The sequence below is a fragment of the Convolutriloba macropyga genome, chromosome 1 (assembly GCF_964194025.1).
Source record: "Convolutriloba macropyga chromosome 1, txConMacr16.3, whole genome shotgun sequence".
Classification (NCBI taxonomy): domain Eukaryota; kingdom Metazoa; phylum Xenacoelomorpha; order Acoela; family Convolutidae; genus Convolutriloba; species Convolutriloba macropyga.
Genome location: NC_134468.1, coordinates 8147495 through 8167257, shown reverse-complemented (window position 1 = coordinate 8167257; position 19763 = coordinate 8147495). Strand labels below are relative to the sequence as shown.

The 19763-nt window shown below is 39.2% G+C and overlaps 1 protein-coding gene across 1 annotated transcript in view; it reads left to right on the top strand.

Moving 5' to 3' along the window:
* LOC142334712 (puromycin-sensitive aminopeptidase-like) overlaps positions 1-19763 on the top strand; it is a 75627-nt gene that overhangs the window by 12972 nt on the left and 42892 nt on the right. The window contains exons 3-4 of the mRNA XM_075382959.1: positions 1391-1693; positions 2705-2953. Of these exons, the coding sequence (XP_075239074.1) occupies positions 1391-1693; positions 2705-2953 (552 nt within the window). The remainder of the gene's footprint in view (positions 1-1390; positions 1694-2704; positions 2954-19763) is intronic.

Below are 19763 nucleotides of genomic sequence, written 5' to 3'. Positions count from 1 at the left end.
AGAGTTGTTGAAAAGGTTCGCATCGTTAATTGATGCTTATTTGTTACTTCTATTACCTAGATTTCTCTTACTCAATTCAGGTAAGAATTAACAACCAAACCAAACAATTAACAAACCAAAGCAAACAAACCACGGTGTGATTTTGACACATAATTGTTTTCCTTCAGTTATTTCTGACTGTTTTTGTATTTGAAGGTTTTTACTCTTTCGTTGTTCTTTATGCCTACGCCCCGATTCCGCTGTGTTAAGTTTTTTATTATGCTTGTCAATTTTGTTTTTCTTGGCAGCTTCATTTGATTCGTAATTGTCAATCCAACTACTCTTTTTTTGTTTTACGTGTATTTAAGGATGATAACGGCTGAAAATTTCTTTCAATAGCTCTTGCACAGACAAAAATTGTGTTGGAATTCGATTTTATCGTTTTGATTCTACAACTGAGATAACTTGTGACGCAAGACGAAATCCATTTTCTCCAGCAAATGAATACTTTTCAACGTTTGCCAGTTTCTGGATTTTTGTTCACTGTAGACTGTTTTAAAGAGATCAATTGTTGTCTCATTCGCAGCTGAACTCAATTGTCAAATGTATAATGTAAAGCGCGAGGAAATTGTTTTCGGTTTTTACTTTAGACCTTAGTTGTGTTCTATAATAACGTACTTCAAAGCCTCTTTATAAACTTTTTGCCCCTCCCCGTCTGAAGTGGGCCACAATATTATTTTGTGCCCTCCAGTCGTTCGAGAGCAATTTGTCCGATGTTTGTCATTTATGTTGAGAATGACTTTTAAAAGTCTTAAACTTATAATTACAAGATTATGATTTCATATAATACTGATTCACTATTGCATTGCTAAAGTAATTGCTTTGGAGCTCTTTGAAGTGTTTGTTGGTGTTTTTGAATAGTTACTGTCCAGTAAACAATTCTCACAAATTTCAATCAATCAGCTTTTCCTCACTCCCGCTGTGGCTGTCATGGTGAGATCAGGATTTGAGAAAACGTAATCTCCACTCCCCGCAGCCTCCGCGGCGTTATAATATAACCCTGCTGAATTCCATAATCGATACTTTAAGACTGTACAAATCATGATCAATTTTGTCAAGTTTTCTCAATTTCTGAGGTTGATCTGAAGTTTTTTGCAAAGCCCCCCCCCCCCCCAATATTGGCAAAATTATTGCTGAAAGGGATTATATCATCAGCTGGGGTTTTTCGTTGGTTCTGTTGCCACTTAATTCAGTTACTACTTGAATTACTTAGTTTTCAGTTACTACTTGAATTACTTAGTTTTCACGCGTGGTAATCAGGTTTTCTTCACCTGATGGATCCGAGTCTACACATTTATATGTATGGGTCGTACGAATTAACCGTGATAATTTTATATGCTTTCTGATTTAGATCGTGTTAAGTTTGAAAACTGAGCTGTCGCCCGGGAAAGTCAAAGTTTCCATGGAGTTCTCGGGCAAAATTTTGGACGGTCTGTTTGGATATTACTACACACCTGATAAAACTCATCCAGGAAAGAATTCGGCCACGACTCAATTTGAGCCCGCAGATGCCAGGAGAGCGTTTCCATGCTGGGATGAGCCGGAGTTCAAAGCCCAGTTTGATATCACAATGATCGGGGATAAAGAGCTGACTCTCATCAGCAACATGAATGAAATTTCAAACAAACCGCTGCCCGGAAATGAGAACCGAAAGGTTAAGAGTGACGAGATTGCAATTGATTTAGCATCTAAACTGTTTTTCAGAGTAAAAATCTTGGGATGCCGTCTTTTTTTAACAAGACATTCCTGCTGGTTCCACCACCTCACTCCAGGTTGATTACAAACAAAATTTTCTATAACTCAAGAATTATCAAGATCTTATACAGTTACGCCAAGAAAATTTCTTGTCATGTTTTGATAAGATCTTGCCAAGATCTCATCAGGTGTTCCAAGAAATATTTGTCTATCAAGATCTTGGCAAGATGTTTCAAGTTTTGCATTAGTTATCAAGATCTTGCATGACATGGCAAGGTGTATCAAGTTTCGTTTCACTGGGGTACCAGATTTGACGCCAACTTGCAAAAACTAGCCCAGCACGTGAATGTATAGGTCACGTTAATTTGGTGAAACCACTGAGAAAATCTAGCTGTCGTCAAGAATCGCGGCAGAATTTTGAAGTAATTTTAGCTGGAGTCGCGTGATCTATCGCTAAGTTAGCTTTTGGTAACTTTTAAAACCTGGCGCTGCAGAGATCTGGTATTTTAAAACTTGCACGTGATTGTCTTAAGTCGATAAATGTTGCATTATATAGTTGCTCACAGCGTCTTGTTTTGTAATCTGTGCCTTATTATTGCACATTGTTGAGCTTTGACTCCTATCAAGCATAAAAACTGACACTAAAACCCTACAATATAGTCTAACTATTAATAGAATGAACTAAAATTTGATTGGATGAAATTGTAGGTATAAATAAGAAATGTTTGGCAAATATTGAGATTCATTCAAAACTTGATCCTCTCAAAACTTAGTAGAGCTCTTTGTCAGCAATTTTTTTTCAATTTTGCTGATATTAGCAGAAAACCGGACGCTTACAAACCTACAGTTGAAAAATCATAAAATGGTAAAAAGATCAACCAAAGCCAACTAACAATTAGCAGTAAACTCCTGTAGCCTTATAAAACGAGAGTAACCGTCACTCCTGTTTCTGAACTGTGATCTTGTTTAGGTTGTTAAATTTGCACGTACGCCCAAGATGTCCACATACCTTGTGGCATTCGCAGCTGGACTCTTCGAATACATTGAGAAGGTGGACAAAAACGGAATCGTGCACAGAGTGTATGCTGACTATGGAAAGATGCCAGAGTGTGAGAAGGCTCTTGAGGTATCAGTTGGGGCACTTGAATGTCTCACTGATTTCTTCAAGATAGACTACCCATTGCCCAAATGTGACTCCCTAGCTGTTGAACGATTTGATGTAAGTTTGACAAATTAGGAGAATTTCTAGGCTTTTGACCATTTGCTTTATTGTCTCTAAAGGTACCTTAAGCTTTCCTGTAGTTTAAAATTGTCTAGTTTCACCTGTCTATTTGATTCCGTACTCGTTGACAAGTTTGTAAAATAATTATTGTTTCAATATTTTTGAAGAAAAAATATGGGAGAACTTTATGACAGCCCCACTTTTTTGTCCAGAAAAATTTTGAGTTTTTTTAGGGCATCCCAGGATAACACATGTGGTATCCAATTCAGGCTCTCTGAGTATAGAATAGCGCTACAAAAAGAATTTTCCAAAGTTTTGCTTGAAAATGTTTTTCGGCAATGGTTAAAATTGTCAAAGAGTTGTTTTGGATAATTGAACTCATATTACTGCCTTTTCGATAAAATCGCAGAGAAACCATTACGTCCCCCCCCCCCCCCCCCCCCCCCAAATAAAAATTGTCTGTCTGCCAAAAATTTTTCCCAATTTAGTTCTTACTCCGGTCATTTTAAATGACCCAAGTTTTTCAGAGGGCATTTCAAAACAACTATTGTATTACTGTTTTGAAACTAACTTAAGCAGTTTAAAGCAAAAAGTAATTTTTAGATTAAAAGGAACGGAAATTTCTGACCAAGTTTAAGCCAATTCGATCAATTTTCAAATTATTTTACCCACTTTTCGTTTCGATTTGATTTTTTGTCTAAGATCTTGAGAAACAAGAGGAAGCAAATGATTTCACATGTGTCAAATTGGTTAATAGTTCATAAAATACTAAGACATCGCGAAAATTCTGAAGATAGTTCATAACGAAGTTTAATACAACTAAGGAAAGTTGTTTTGGACGTAGTGGGTTCAGAGGCGCATTTAGCTGGACATCGACCAAAACTTCAAAACATTGATTCTGCTTTAACTACTTTGTTATGCAAAGTTGCGGCTTAAAAACACAAATACAAAAACATTTTTGAGATTTCCTTAGCCTGATTCTATTTTCAACACTTTCAAAAAAACACATTGAATATCAAAAATAGATTTATCCAGTGGAACAGCGCGAGCTTTACCAGTAACAAAAACGAGTACTTTTAAGATGTAATTCCCTACGATTATTAATTCTTCATTTTTTAAAACAATTTTGACCCCTTTCATTTAAAAAATAATTTTCAATTTGTTCGTAGACAGTTGTTAAATTCTTGCGCTGTTTTTTTTTTTTCAATTTCGACAGGGAGCTAATGAATTGCAAGATCACATGTGCTGTCTGTCAGGGAACATCATCTGCTTCAACCCTCTTTTATATTGCTATCTCTTCTTTTTATTTGTTCAGAATGTGATGGAGAAGTTTTGAGTTATGTTGGACGCTTTTATTACTTTTGTCATGTAGTCGTGAGATAGGTTAATTACTTAATTATTAATAGCCGCTCAGCGATAGCTGGGTCTATTATTGTCCTTCTCTCTACTGATTTTAATCAGTAGATCGATTTCAATTCGTATAAGCTCCAGCAACAACGTGTGAGCATTAAGGTGTACAAAGCAACGTATTAGCATTATCAAGTTCAAGACGACAAGTGAAACTTAGACGGCAAGATTTTTTCGATGCTCTTTTACTGGTTTTTTGTCTGATGTTGTTGACGTAAAATCAGTTCGTAATCATCCAACAATTGTCTAGATAACCTTAAAATATTAAGGCGAAAACCAGCTTAATCGATACATATAGTGGTTATATTTACTTAAAATTAGGTTAAATGAAATTTTTCGGAACTTTCTACGTATATTAGAACGTATTTTATTAATTTAGAACGTACGCATTTGAATTTCTGTACGCATTTGAATACTCGATTCTGATTGGCTAATAATTCGTTCATTTACTACGTAACATCCTCCGGACCGGAAGAAGATGTTGGGAAAACTGGTAGAAGTTTTACAAGCGGGCGGACGAGTGAACCGGTCGACGTACGTAAAACGGCGCAGCGCGCGACGCTATCGGAGCCGTAACGGAGTTCCACAATCCGAGCGGTTGGGTAGTAACCCCTAGGGTTGGTTTCTTCAACTATCCAAACCAAGTCACCGGTCTTAAGGTGTTGCTCGGCAGGCGTCTGCCACTTAGAGCGTCGGCTAAGCGTCGGTACGTACTCTCTGATCCAACGGGACCAGATCACATTAGCGTACGACTGCGCACGGGCGTAACGTTTACGATGGTCAAGCTCATTATTGCCGACAACAGACGGAATACCGGTAGAGTAATCTCCTAAAAGAAAGTGGTTGGGCGTTAAAGCGTTCAAATCGCACGGATCGGCGCTTACGGGTGTTAAAGGACGCGAATTGAGAGCATTCTCCACGAGACAAAATGTAGTATGCAGTACCTCATCCGTGAGGCTACGCGTGCCAAGAATAGTATACAACACGCGTTTGAAGCTGCGTACAAGCCTCTCCCAGATACCACCTTGATGTGGTGCGCTGGGTTGATTGAACCTCCACTTAATAACTTTGTGAGCGAGCTCAGCAGCAATGTTGACAACGTTCCACTTTTCAATACTTTCTCGGAGTTCTTTCTCCGCTCCAATAAAGTTAGTGCCATTGTCCGACCAAATCATGGCAGGTGTACCCCTACGTGACACAAACCGCTCAACTCCCATAACACAAGAACTGGTGTCCATGGATGTAACTATCTCGACATGGACAGCGCGAGTAGTGAGACAGGTGAAGAGGAAGCCCCACCTTTTCTCAGTAGTACGGCGGACCGTAACATAGAATGGCCCAAAGTAGTCAACGCCAGTGTTCGTGAAGGGAGGAGACTGGTAAGCAAGTCTCTCCTTAGGTAAGTCAGACATGATTGGTTGCATAGTTACAGATTGGAATTCTCGGCATCTCAGGCAGTGTGCTTTGATGGAACGCAAGGATGATCTTAGTTTCAGTACTGTGTAGTGTTCCTGCACAATTGATCTTAGGTATTCAACGCCCTGATGATAATGCTTTACGTGCGTGTGTTCAAGGAACAGTTTTACAAAGGGATGACGTGCATCTTAGATGATTGGGTACTTTACTTTAAACCCAACTTCAATTAACCACTTGATGCGGCCCGAGGAACGGATCAGCCCATTTTGGACTAATAAACGGTGAATGTGGAGCAATTCGGCTACTCCGTTTAACGAATTTATTGTCAAGAAGATCTTTTCTTGCGGCTTCAAAAGACTCTCCTTGCACCAAATACTGTAGATGACGCTCGGCTTCGTCAAGCTCAGTAGGGTCAGTAATGCTACCATCGAGGTTACGGTAGCCGGCATGTTTCGGCAAAAGCCGGAGAACGTATGCGGCAATGCGCAAGTACTTTTGATAAGAACTAAACTTATCAAATGGGAATAACGACGGAACGGGAGTTGTCTGTTTTTTAACAGATGTAGCGAGAGAAACACTGTCTTCTATAATGACTGCTTGCTTGACGCCAAGTTTGATGTTATTAATGACGTCTTTGTTCGGCAGGAAAGGGAAATTTGAATTAGTTAAGAAATGTGGACCATTGACCCAACTGCTTAGTTGCAAAACCTCAGCGGACGTTCCACGCGTGCCAGCGTCAGATGGATTATCCTTAGTTGCGACGTGGTTCCATTGCTCAACGCTGGTATACTCCAAAATTTCACAAACGCGGTTTGCAACAAAGATTGGTTGCTTTTCATTAGAGTTAATCCATTGGAGAACGGTCGTGCTATCAGTCCACATGAATACTTGGTTAACAGTTACGGTAAGTGCTTGTGTAATTTCCCTTTTCAGTCGAGAGGCAAGTAGAGCTGCTTGTAATTCGAGTTTTGGGACAGTCATTACTTTCATTGGCGCCACGCGCGCTTTCCCTAAAACAAACGCAAGCTCTGTTTTTTCTTCGCCCGTAGGTGTTTTTACACGGGCTTGCGAGAATGCAACCGCACTGAAAATATCCTGCCAACTGTCACCGAACATATGCAACTCTATATTATCAAAGGGTCCACTAAAGTAACTTCGGGGAATTTTGATGTTTTTAAGCTTTGGTAAGTCCGCACTCCAAACCAAAAATCTTTGAACGATGTCATGTGGGAGCTCGTCATCCCATTGTTGTCCTGTGACACGCCAAATGTCTTTTAAGAGCAGTCGCGCACCGACCGTAAAAGGTGCGACAAGACCAATGGGGTCAAAAACTTTCGAGACAAGACTTAGGACCAGGCGTTGCGTGAGGGACTGGGTGATATCGCAGCTTAAACCCCTACTCACAACTAAAGTGTCATTAGTATGATCCCACTTTAACCCTAGCGCATGCGATGAGTCCTCTTGACATGAAACAATAACCTTGGGCTCAGTAGATTGAGAGGAACCATCAATTCGGTCAGCCAGATTTGGTACATTGCTTACGAACTTTGTAAGCTTGAACCCACCGAGATGGAGAAGATGTACCAATTCCTTCGATCTATTGATGGCTTTCTCTGGAGACTTCACTGAGTCAAGATAATCGTTCATGTAGAAGTTTTCAAGGACGGCTTTTGCAGCTTCGGGGTAAAACTTGGCATTGTCTCTCGCAGTGCGTTGTAATGCATAGTTGGCGCATGTGGGCGAGTCTTTAGCCCCGAATATATGGCGCGTATATTGATACACTACAACGTTAGTTGTGGGGTCCTCCCGCCACAGAAAGCGAAGTGATGGTTGATCTGATAGTAACACGCCAACCTGTAGAAACATTCCCTCGATGTCGGGGGAGACGGCATATGGATGTTGTCGGAAGCGAAGAAGTACGTAAATAAGATTTTGGAGCAGATCAGGGCCAGTGAGCAAAGATTTATTCAGTGAGGCGCCATGAAATTTTGCTGCTCCATTGAGCACCCTACGCACCTTACCTGGTTTGTTCGGGTTTAAAACCGGATGGTGGGGTAGGTACCACTCTTTATCGGACCGGCTCTCAACCTTGTGAGCGTCCGGAACCTCAATTACATACCCCTTATTTAGGTCTTCCTTGATGGTACTAGTATACTTCTCTCTGAGGTCTTCATCCTTGGCCAAACGTTTTTCGAGCGATTTTAGTTGCACAAGAGAGGAGAAGTAATTATTTGGGAGCTGGATGTTGTCTGCTGCCCACAGCATTCCGACATCGTATCTCAGGCCATTGTGTATGGTGGTACTCTCAAGGATCTCGTGAGCCCTTGCATCTGCTGCAGATCTGGAGTCGACCTGCTTGTTTGGCACGAATGATTCAATGTCGTACTATGACTTTATTTGACTTGCTAACTCATTGTCATGATCGATATTCTCTTTAAAGCACGTTGAGGTTAAACAAGAACTTGATGGTAACGGACCGCTTAGACCCAACCTATGGGTAAGCGTACGGCAACGTGTGAACGCTTCTCATCGGCAGAGAAGTATTCGAACGGGCGGATGGCATGATAGACATCTTGTCCGAGTATCATCTCAATGTCTTTATAGGAATATGTCACGGGATCAAGGACCGCTAAGTGTGGGTAAGTCTTTTGCAGGGCCTGTACATTAATTATATCAGAGCCGACGTTCAGACTCTCTTTAACGAAAGGGTTGATGGTAAATGGTTCGAAATCTTGATGTTCTCTTGGTTTCACAGAAACTTCAACAATCCTAGTTTCAACTACTTCTTCGGTATTAATACCCTTGACAGTTTGCTTTAGTGCTTTACCGTGCAAACCGAGTCTATCTGTGAGACTACCGGCCACCCAAGTGTTACTGCAGGCGGTATCACACAATACTAAAGCCTTGGTATCTAAACCGGACGAATTGACCAACTGCAATTCCGTTACCTGAAGGAGCCCCTTAACATCAGTTACAAATGACATTGTTGTGGTCTTATTAGACGGCTGTTGACTAGTAGTTGCTTTACTTTGACCTGTGTTGCCAGAAGACTGGATAGTTTTGGGATTTGTTGACTGTTTTGTTGGGAAAACCCTATCTGCTCCATGCAATAGTGAGTTATGCGAACTATTACACCCCTCTGCTCGGCACTTTCTTGGCTGAGGGCACTGGCGGAACGTGTGCTTGTCCCTTAAGCACGAAAAGCAATGTTTGTTATCCGCCACTAACTTAGCTCTCTGGGTTGGAGTCTTTTCCTTGAAAATTCGACACTCCCATAGCCGGTGGTTACCTTTGCATACAATGCACCGAGAGTAAGTGTTTGTGGAAGAAGATGGAGTTCGCTTCTTTGTGTCCCTTTGTTGTGAGTTTGATGCAAACACTTTTGAGGCTGTTTTGGTCTTTGTTACTGAAGTTATGTTCTCTTCATGTTTGGCCTTGGTTGCGCTCTGTTTCATAAGATCATGGGCCTCAGCCTTTTCTTTAAGCCAATCGTTAAAGTCAAGGAGGGTAGGCTTAACCCAGTGCTTCTTAACCGTAAAGAGTGACCATGACTCTTTCATGTTTGGTGGTAACTTCTGTACCGCTTGGTTAAGTAGGGAAGCGCTCTTCAAGTCAGCATCATATGATAGTGACTTGAAAACCCCACCGAGGCTGGATATGGCTGCAGAATAGTTAATGATGTTATCACTATTGTGCATTTTAAGAGGCGGAAAGTTACTTAGTTTATCCAAGTGTGCACTTACGACTGCCTGTGGCTGGCCAAATTTACGTTCCAAAGTCCTTAGTGCATCCTTGTACATTAAACCACAGTAAGCAAACTCGGCGATTGCAATCTTTGCTTTACCGGTGACGAGTGTTTTAAAAGTATGTCAATTTAACGTCATCAGTGAGCGACTGCGAGTCAATCGCGCTTTTGAATTGACCATACCACTCATGCCACTTTAATGGGTCGCCATTAAACTCTGCAAGTTTCCACTCGGGCAAAGGGTCGTTTCTCTTGCTTGTTATTGCATCAGCTAATTCCCTAATCAATGACGCATTGTCCGGTATCGGAGGGGCAGGTGCAGACACCTGCGGACCGCTCAAACTCAACGGAGTGGGCCCAACATAGGGGTATGTTGGCTGAAAAACCGGAGTGGCTAGACCAGGTACAACATTACTAGTAGTCGCGATCAGGTTTTCCTGCTGTGCACCTGATGTTGATTGCATATCAATCAAAGGGGGCGAATTCTGATAAATTTGTAGTGGAACATAAGTGCTTAATGGTGCAAACTGGGTTTGTACATTTGGAGGCAGACTATTCACGGTGGTTGTGTCTTAGTTGACTATTGACAGTCCTTGCTGTGGAAACCGCCAATGACTCATATTTGGCACAAAGTTTTGGCTAAATGGGATATTGGGCATATTTGGGACAGGAGCAGCAACGGAACGTACAGCTTTGTGTACTGGGTTATTATTATTCTGGAAATTGTTGTTAACGAGAGAGGATTAATCAAAGGGGCGTGTAATATGGGAGCAGTGAGGTTAGGTGCGAAGGCTGGGTTCGGAATGGGAAGGACGTTAGGATGAGCGGGTTCGGAGTTGTGCTGTTGAATGTTTGGACTTGGTGGGGCGCTTGGGTGCAAGGGAACGTTTATTGCGGGGGCTGGATGATTTGTTGTCGGAAAAGGAGGAAGAGTGGCGTTTGGTGCTTGGGGGACAAAATTATATTGTTGTCGTGAGCATATACGCTGGGCCGAATTATTCTTAGGCAGACTTGATGTTTCAGGTCCCCTGGATTCTGAAATTTGAAGTTGAGCGTGTGGAAAAAAATTGGACGAATTATTTTGATTTATTTGTGGTCGAACGGGCTCTTGAATGGGTGGTGAAGAAGCCCCTGGGGCGTGTACAGAAGGGGGGTGATTATCTGCGGTTCCTTGGTTAGTTGTGCTCGGAAGCGCCATGTCTTGTTGGCCTGTTTGATCCATTTGCGCCCTTAGGTGCGCCTGGTACAACGCCTATGTGTTAGCAGCAGCCAAAAAGTTTTCAGGTGGGGTATAATATGGATCGAGTTGCTGTAAGGTCTCGTTGCTTAAAATGTAATTTCCTCGACAATTTTTTGGAACAGAATGCCCTGAAATTTCAGTGTTCTGATCTTCCACTGTTTTGCCGTTGTTGTGGCTAGGACATTCTGGAGGGTCGATCGTAACCTCTGGTTCACTAGTTTTCTCCTCATTGTGAAAGCAAGTGAGGTGTTGATCCAGTCTTGGACAGCCTTTTCACTTTTCATTGAGCTCCTAGCACTTGCAGTTGTTTGATTGGCTACCTTTAGAAACGGCGTCCAGCAATTCAAACTCTTGCAGAGTTGCCTCTGCCAACCGTTTCCTGTTGTTTTCCTCCAGTTCATCTAATTCCATTTGCCTTTTCTGTTTAGCAAGGCGAATGGCTGCCTCATTCTGTTTTTCCATTTCTTCGCGCTTCATTTTAGCAATTACGTAATCATGTTTACGCTGACTAGATGTTTTTGACGAGGTCATAATTGAGGGAAGTCTAGAACGAATGGAAGCCCTTGGTTCCTGGAACTCACTCACTTTATCATCAGCAGAGTTGATGTAGTTTCGTGCTGAAGTGAGTATCTTGTCATTCTTAGTTGTCATTGCTTCCAAGTAAGACTCTAATGAAGGAACAAGAGCACTTGGATCCTCTGTTTTTCCAGCAAATGCAATCAGGTCCTCATTTTTGTCTACAGCAGTCATAAATGCTTCGTTGCACTTTGTTACTAGGCGTTCAAGTTTCACTCGCCTACTTTGATTATTTTTACAATGATGGATATCTTCATGTATAGCATGCAATTCAGCTTCACGCTTTGACCAGGCAGCGTACAACTTTTTGACTTTTTGATCAAGACTATTAGACATCACGATGCTATTATTTCCAAAGACCAGCAAACCTACCACTGCACGTGGTTATCTTTTATATGCACACTTCAAACAAACCTAATACACGCAAAACAAATCCAACGCAAAAGACACCAAACACAGCACACTGTAGACAGTCTGTAAAACAAACCGCGCAAAGAGCAAAGAAGGTCGTCGAGCGCACTGTGCCCGACAAAAACAGAAGTGGAGCGCTGAACGCTATGCGCTCAACGCGGAGGGAGGCAAAGGACACATGGGAAGTCGAGCGAGCAACGCGCGACGAAACGGAGACGTTACGGACGGGAAGTCGAGCGAGCAACGCGCGACGCGACGGAAACGGGACAGACGAGAAGTCGAGCGAGCAGTGCGCGACGGAACGGAATCGGGACGTGCGGGAAAGCGGGTGAAAAACGCGCAACGCGACGAAACGGGACGGTGGGAAAGAACGGGCGGGAAGTGAGGTCGGAAAGAACTATGTTAGCAGACCACAGCAAAAACTCAACCAAACAACCTAGCCGTAACTCCAGAACAAACTTAAGTCACACCCTAGGGAGAAGGAGAGAAGCTACTGCAAGGCAATCTAGCATAGTTCATTATGGGGTTTAATATAACAATAATTTAGGGCAATGCGGTAGTACACTAAAAGGATGAAAAGGTCGAGAAATTTACTAGCCGTAACTCCGGAATAAACTTAAGTCATCCTAGCAAAACCCAAACCACAGCAAACAATCAGCATGCTAACGGTAGTAAACAAACTGCGTCAAAATCGAATAAACTACAACAGTGTATTTGTAGACTAAGACAGTTGGAAAAGTCACGAAACAATCCAGCCGTAACTCGAGAATAAACTTAAATCACACTCTAGAAGGCAGCGAGACCAAACCAACTAGCAATCATACAGGTACACAAACATACAGCAGCAAAATCAATATACTACAACAGGAGGGCTAGTAAATCAGTAAAGTTGAAAAGTCAAAGGACAATCCAGCCGTAACTCGAGAATAAACTTAAGTCACACCCTAGAAAGCTATAAGACCTAAACAACAAACCAGCATACTAGCATACTCAACATACTACAGCAAAAACAACAATGTACTTTATCACATATGACATACTACGTCGAAATCCGGAAAAGTAGCAGAGAAAAAACGGAGAATTGAAAAATCCGGAACACAGAGAATTGAAAAGTTAAAGGACGAAAAGGACGCGGACAAAAACGGTACATAAACGAGCGATGAGAAAAATTATGGGAACTCGATAATTTTTTGTGGGCCGGAGGTTGTGAAAATTTTCACAACTTCTCTGTGTATTGAGTTTCACTCAATTAACGAACCTTCTTGTTGGAGAAATTGATTTTGACAACTTTGTCAAAAAATTCTGCTTTTGTCCAATTTTTCTATTTTTGGTCAATTTTTTGCAATTTCTTGAATACGGAACTGTAATCCACTAAACTGGACATTTTTGTGCTCGAAAATTCAGTTTATCAATACTCGGTAATAATTTTCTAATTTTTTTTTTGAATTGCCTCAAAATTGACCAAAAATATTCAAAATTGAACAATTTAGCATTATTTTCTCTCAATTTTCTCTATATCAGAGGTTATTTTTTGATATATTAACCGACTATATCATTTTTCTCGAATTTTTGGTAAATCGGCCAAAAATTTTTAAAATTGATGTTTTTTCGTGTCAAAAATTGTTTTTTGTGCGCCCCCTTACCAATGTTTTTTTCAAAGATTAGTTTACTTCTACTACACCAATGTCAAAAAAATCCACGGGTTGGGTTTCCTGCCGTCTAAGTGATAAATCTAATTAAATCACAAAAATCAGCAAAAAAATTCATTAAGGTTCTGTCTTACAGTTTTGTTTCCGACAAAGCTCTATTTCTCTCACTCGTCTTGTTGCCTTTTTGATAGCTTCTTTGCCACTCTCTGATCTGAACATGCTCCGATCATCTTTTCTGTATAGGTGGATATTCTGAATACTCCTTGGCTACGAAGTTAGCAGTTAAGTCGTCACAGTCGAGTCGTCTATGTTCAACCCAGTTGTATCCCTTGTCTCCGTCCCATTTGACCAGAACCCACACTTTACAGTTCTCTCCCAATGGGCCCTGTCTCGTCAAACCCATCACCTCGTCAACCACGAAGCTCTTCTTGTTGGGGGAATCGAAAGGGATAAGGGTGCGACTTGCTCTTTTGCCCACCAACTCCTCAATATTAAGCTTAGACTTCTGCTGTTTTCCAGCAAGTGCCATTCGTAAAAAACATCTTGATCAGATAGCTGTCAATCAGGGTCAGGCAATGAAACAATACTTCAAAGCAATTAATTATTATAATAAGTTTGCAATATGTTCATAAACCGGGAGCGGTACCAAAAAGTTTCTGATAAAACAATTTTAATCAGTAGATCGATTTCAGTTCGTATAAGCTCCAGCAACAACGTGTAAGCATTAAGGTGTACAAAGCAACGTATTAGCATTATCAAGTTCAAGACGACAAGTGAAACTTAGACGGCAAGGTTTTTTCGATGCTCTTTTACTGGTTTTTTGTCTGATGTTATTGACGTAAAATCAGTTCGTAATCATCCAACAATTGTCTAGATAAACTAAAAATATTAAGCCGAAAACCAGCTTAATCGATACATATAGTGGTTATATTTACTTAAAATTAGGTTAAATGAACTTTTTCGGAACTTTCTACGTATATTAGAACGTATTTTATTAATTTAGAACGTACGCATTTGAATTTCTGTACGCATTTGAATACTCGATTCTGATTGGATATTAATTCGTCCATTTACTACGTAACATTTTTATGGCTATCTGTTCTTTTTAGTTGTTCAGAATGTGATGGAGAAGTTTTGTTGGGAGTTATGTTGGACGCTTTTAATACTTTTGTCATGTAGTCGTGAGATAGGTTAATTACTTAATTATTAATAGCCGCACAGCGATAGCTGGGTCTATTATTGTCCTTCTCTTGGTTTTTTTACGACTCGAAGAGGAGTATTGGTTTTCTCTCGGTCTTTTTTTTACAGGAAGTAGATTTATTCACGCGGCATTTTGACCTAAAAGCGAAAATGAGAAAAGCTGTCTTGGTGAACAGATTTTCGCTAAGCGACAGAAGTTTTTTGATCATGCGCTGCGTTTTGTGAATGACTTTTTGACTTTGAAAAGCAGTTTTTGACTGAATGGCACATATAGATAGCCGTTTTTAGCCGTTTTTTCATCTAAGTGGCCCTATTTTTTGCATTTAATTTGGTTTCTTGTAGAAATAAAGTTAATTCGATACTATTTTGAAATATCAACCTCGGAAAATGATGCCACAGTGTTTTGCAGAGCCTGAAAGTGCGTTTTCAAGTTAAAATTGGCACATATTTCTTCATTTTTCGGTTAAATTTTGGCTTTTTTCTATTAATTTCTTCATTTTTGGATCTTTTTTGAGCGTCTTTTTTTGTCAAAAATCAGTTAATATGGCAACTTCTCTTTGATAATTTGTATACTCAACGCCTCTTTCTCCCTCGATGTAATTCTTTTTTATAAAATTGTACATATGCTAATCCGATTTTGGTAGTTTTTTTCCGATTTTCGTCTGTTTTTTGTTTGCATTTTGGTTGTAATTGCTAGAAATAGTCATTTTGCGCAACAAGAGGGACATTAATTTAGTTTCAATAGAAATTCAATCATTTTTTGGCGTTAAGTTTTTGAAAAACAGTTAAAACTTTTTCATAAATGCGGTCTTAAAAGTTTTTTGACCATTTTTTTTGCAAATTGTTTCAATGTTTTGTATAATGAATTCTGCTTCTTTCCTGTTTTTTGGTCTCTTCAGGAGGATAGATCTTTGTATCGGATGACTAGTTATCTTTTCTATGTCTTGAATGCTGAACAATGAAATGTATTCGTTTTTCTTGAATTTTTTGAATAGATTTTTCACTATCAAAAATCAAGAATGTGTTTTTATTACGGTTTTCCTTACATTATGCCCATATTCTTAACATTTTAGTTAGAATCATTCCATCATTGTCCTGGCACCTACATTTGTATTTGGTATATTGATTTTTTTAGTTGTTTAAAATGAATGATTTCAGCTTTTTAGACTTTTGTCATTTCTTTGGTTTGCAATTGATTTCATTCAACATTAGGCAGTACTGAGAGTTTGATTGCTAGCTTTTCCAAAATTACCACCTCTGACTATTTACTGCAACTTTCTTCCGGCCTCGGTATTAAATTAAACGATTTTTTGCCTTTGAACTTTCTTCTGCTGCCTATGTCTTCTCTATGATCAATTTAATTTTTGAATTAGTATGAAATCTTGTTTTCTAGCATATGTACAACAAGGAACAGGTGTGTGTTGTTTTCTGTCTTAATTGCAGTGATTAGAAGTGTAATTGTAGGTGTTTTCTGATTCTTAAATTTGAGCTTTCTGTTTTGAAAAGATTTAACTTAGTTTCTAAGATTATTATCTGCCGTTTGCTTTCGTGATCTTTTTCAGATTAGAGTAATGAATTATTTGAGGGCAATTGATAACCTTGTCAGCTTTTTCAGACTATCACTTTTTTGGCCACCTTAATTATTTCGTTTTTTTAACGTTACCAAACGTTTTCAATAATATGAAATTTTGCTGCATTTTGTTTCTCTTGGTGACAGTGGTTTAAGTTTCACCAATTTTTAGAGCAGACCTGGAGATGTAGTGAAATAATGGTTCAATACAAAAGGTAGTGGCTTCCGCTGCAATTACGGTATTGTCAGTGAAGTTTTGACGCTTCGAGTCGCTTCCGGAATTCTTCCGGCTGTTTTTTATTTCGTCGTCATGATTTTTGTTACGACCATATGACGTCACAGCCACTTTTTGTTCATTCGTTCATGCAATTTCAACTGAATTGCATGCTTGACGTCATTTTTCGCTCTTAGTGGAGCGAGTTTTTTGTTCATTCGCGTGATTAAATTTTTGGTCACACTTGACTTACCTGACTCTGAAAAATGACTTCCTCACTTTGAAATTGACTTTTATTTACTTTAATTCAAAGAGATAAGGTCAAATGGGTGTGTGTCACTCTAAATGAAGGTTATTTGAGATCAGCTAATAGATGCAGCAATATTTTATACAGATTTTAAATCAAATTATAACAGCTCAGCTTTCAATGAAAAGACAATTTTTTTTGGTCTGTCTTACTGTTTTTTTAGACTACCGATCTGCGATTCTATTGCGGCTATTTTCTGGCAATCTGCCAGCTATGTTTATGCTTTGTAGTTGTATATAGCATGCCTTGCTGATCAAGTCTGTTTTTTAGCTAGGTTTCTAAAAGTTCTAGCGTATCCTCGATTTTCTTCAAATGCTGACTTTTTTTTGCTTTTGTCCCCCATTTCGAGTCCAAACAGTTGTTACTTTTCGTAATAGCCTTTATATTTCGCTTACCTTGGGCTTTTAATTTGATCAATTTGGTGAAATGTGGTTTTCCAGTGAAATTGACACCACCGGAGTCATAAGAGAGGAATTTTTCAAATTGAGGTAATTACTTTAATCAATATTGCCTCATGTAAGCGACTGAGCCCAGTTTTTGATGATTTAAACTTTTTGAAAAGTAAATCCAAACTTGTTCTGTTATGTTTTGTATCTGTGAAACTGATATTGGTTTGGTTTTCAAGCCGCGTTTTCAGAGTTTTTGGTGATATAATTTTCATTTCTATATTAATAATATATCAACTAAGGTTCTGTTGCTTTAATAAATATTCCGGTACTGAATCGCACGAGTCAGAAAATCAAATTTCTAGACTCTGAACTAGTTGAAATAGCAATCAGGACATCATTTGTGCCAATTTTTGAACATTTTTTGCAACAGTTTTCACTTTTGCTGGTTAATTTCTTCCCCTCATTATAAAACATAGTTTTCTGAGCAGACATTCCTCAGCAAACAATTGTCAAGCAATTTTTCAACGAATAAAAAAGTTGGTGGAAGATTTTTTTCAACAGCCTGTTTTTGGTTTTGACCAAAAACTACTGCTACAGCACAGAGTTTCCAAGACATTCACTTTGAATTAGTTTTATGGCCTTTTTTTAGAATTTGATTTAAGTTGCCAATTCGTGTCGTACTTGTTAATAGCCGCCCTCGTCTTCTCAGCCGGCTATTATAGCGCTCCTTTTTTACATTGGGGCGCTGTCTTTTTTTTAAGATCTGTTCACACATTTTCATGAGCTGTCTTTTTGGGGCGCTGTCTTTTTTTGGGGCGCTGTCTTTTTTTTAAGATCTGTTCACACATTGTATTGGGGCGCTGTCTTTTTTTTAAGATCTGTTCACACATTTTCATGATTTTTAAAGTCAAATTGGAGTAGTGATTTTGGTCACGCCGAAACAGGAAGTGGAGCGAAAAAGCGAGTGGTTTTGCGGCGTGAAATTTTTCGCTCCAAATTTAAAGTAGAGAGAGAAAACGGTGTTTGAACAAAAATTCGCTTTCTCGCTAGTGGTTTTATGTTCACATGCGGCAATTTCACTTTGATTTTTACTTTTTTCGATTTTTTGGATCGGATTTTTTTCTAAATAGTCCGTTTTAGTTCCGGTCTAGTTTTTTTAGTCAATGAAAATTCTTTGAATTGTACGTCAGGACTTGTCCTGCTATGTTTTTTTACTTCGTCGAATAAAAAAATGTTTTGCTTTACCTCATTTTGCCGCTTTTTCAACATTTTGCGTGATATCTTTTTGACTTCTCTAGGCTAATTTCTCTCTTCTCTCATTCTGTTAAAAGTGATTTTGAACATCAGTTGCTCAGCAAAGCAATTCAAAATGAACAGAGTCAGTATAAAAAATTGAAGTCAGAAGTAGAAACGGGATAAACCCATAAAGCCCAATTTTAGATGCCCGCTATTTGAACGTCGTTCCTATAAGTCGTAGTTACCTTCTCTAATGCTTATTGGTATTGATAGTAGCCCCTGTAGCCTCTCTCTAAGAAACAGAAGTACGTTATGTTCAACTACGAAATGCCATCAAAATAAATCGGACTTAAGAAATGTTTTTGTACAAAAATCTTTTTTTTTCAATATCTTCTATTCTTTCAATCCCAATCATGCTTATTGGAATCAACGGCGGCTATTTTCCGGCAATCTGCCGGGTATGTTTATTTTTTCTTTAGTTGGTTACCTGAATAAATTTTTTGCGGGTAACTTTTTGAGCTCGTTTGATATGTCGATCGATTTCAGGATGTGTTGTTGTTTTGATAACTTAACGCCCTTATTGTTTAAATATCTAATTAAAATTATTGTTTTGTACGCATTTCATGTCCTCATTGCCACTGTGTTGATATTTATTCACAAAAGTGTGTATTCTTTGCTTTCTTGGGTAGCTGAGTTTATGCCGTTTTGACCATTATTTTGTCTGAACAATTAAAATGATGGGGCAAAAAAAACGAATTAGTTTTAGTTCTGTTCAGTTAATTGGAAACAAAAATTACTGATTACGAAAGACGAATCCGAGAAATCTTCACTGAATACAGGGCAATAAAATTTCTACAGCCAAATTGGCTACAATTTTTACAATAATTTTTCTTTGAAAAGCGCAGAACAACTAATTTAAATGCCAACCTGTAAAATTGAATCTATCAAAATTACCTTAAAATGGTCAAAGTTTTCAAAGTTATTCAAGTGAGAAGTTATTAACAAAAACAGGATCAACTAATGAAGGAAAATCAAAACGATCGTTCGCACAGAAGTTTACTTTCGAGGAAAAAGAAATGCCATTAGTGCTCGGTCCAAAATATTGAAGACGTCTGTTTCGCCGACGATAAGAGCAAACGCGCGCAAACTTCTGAATGTTTATCTCCCGGATGAGAGTGGAGTCTCCTTTGAAGGGATTTGCCAACCAATGAGCGGGTACAATCACTACTGATTAGTTTTTTGATATCTCGACCAATGAGTGAGGAGCTCAAAATGTTGTCTTTTTGTATAGGCCATAAATCACTGACGCGGAAAACTTGGGAGCGAAAACGAAAAATACCTCAAACATTTTTTTTAAAAGTTGGCGATAGTGATTCCATCGTTGCTTCGAACTGAACTGATAATAATAACAAGGATCGTTTGTAAACCAAGTTTTCTGAAGGATTAA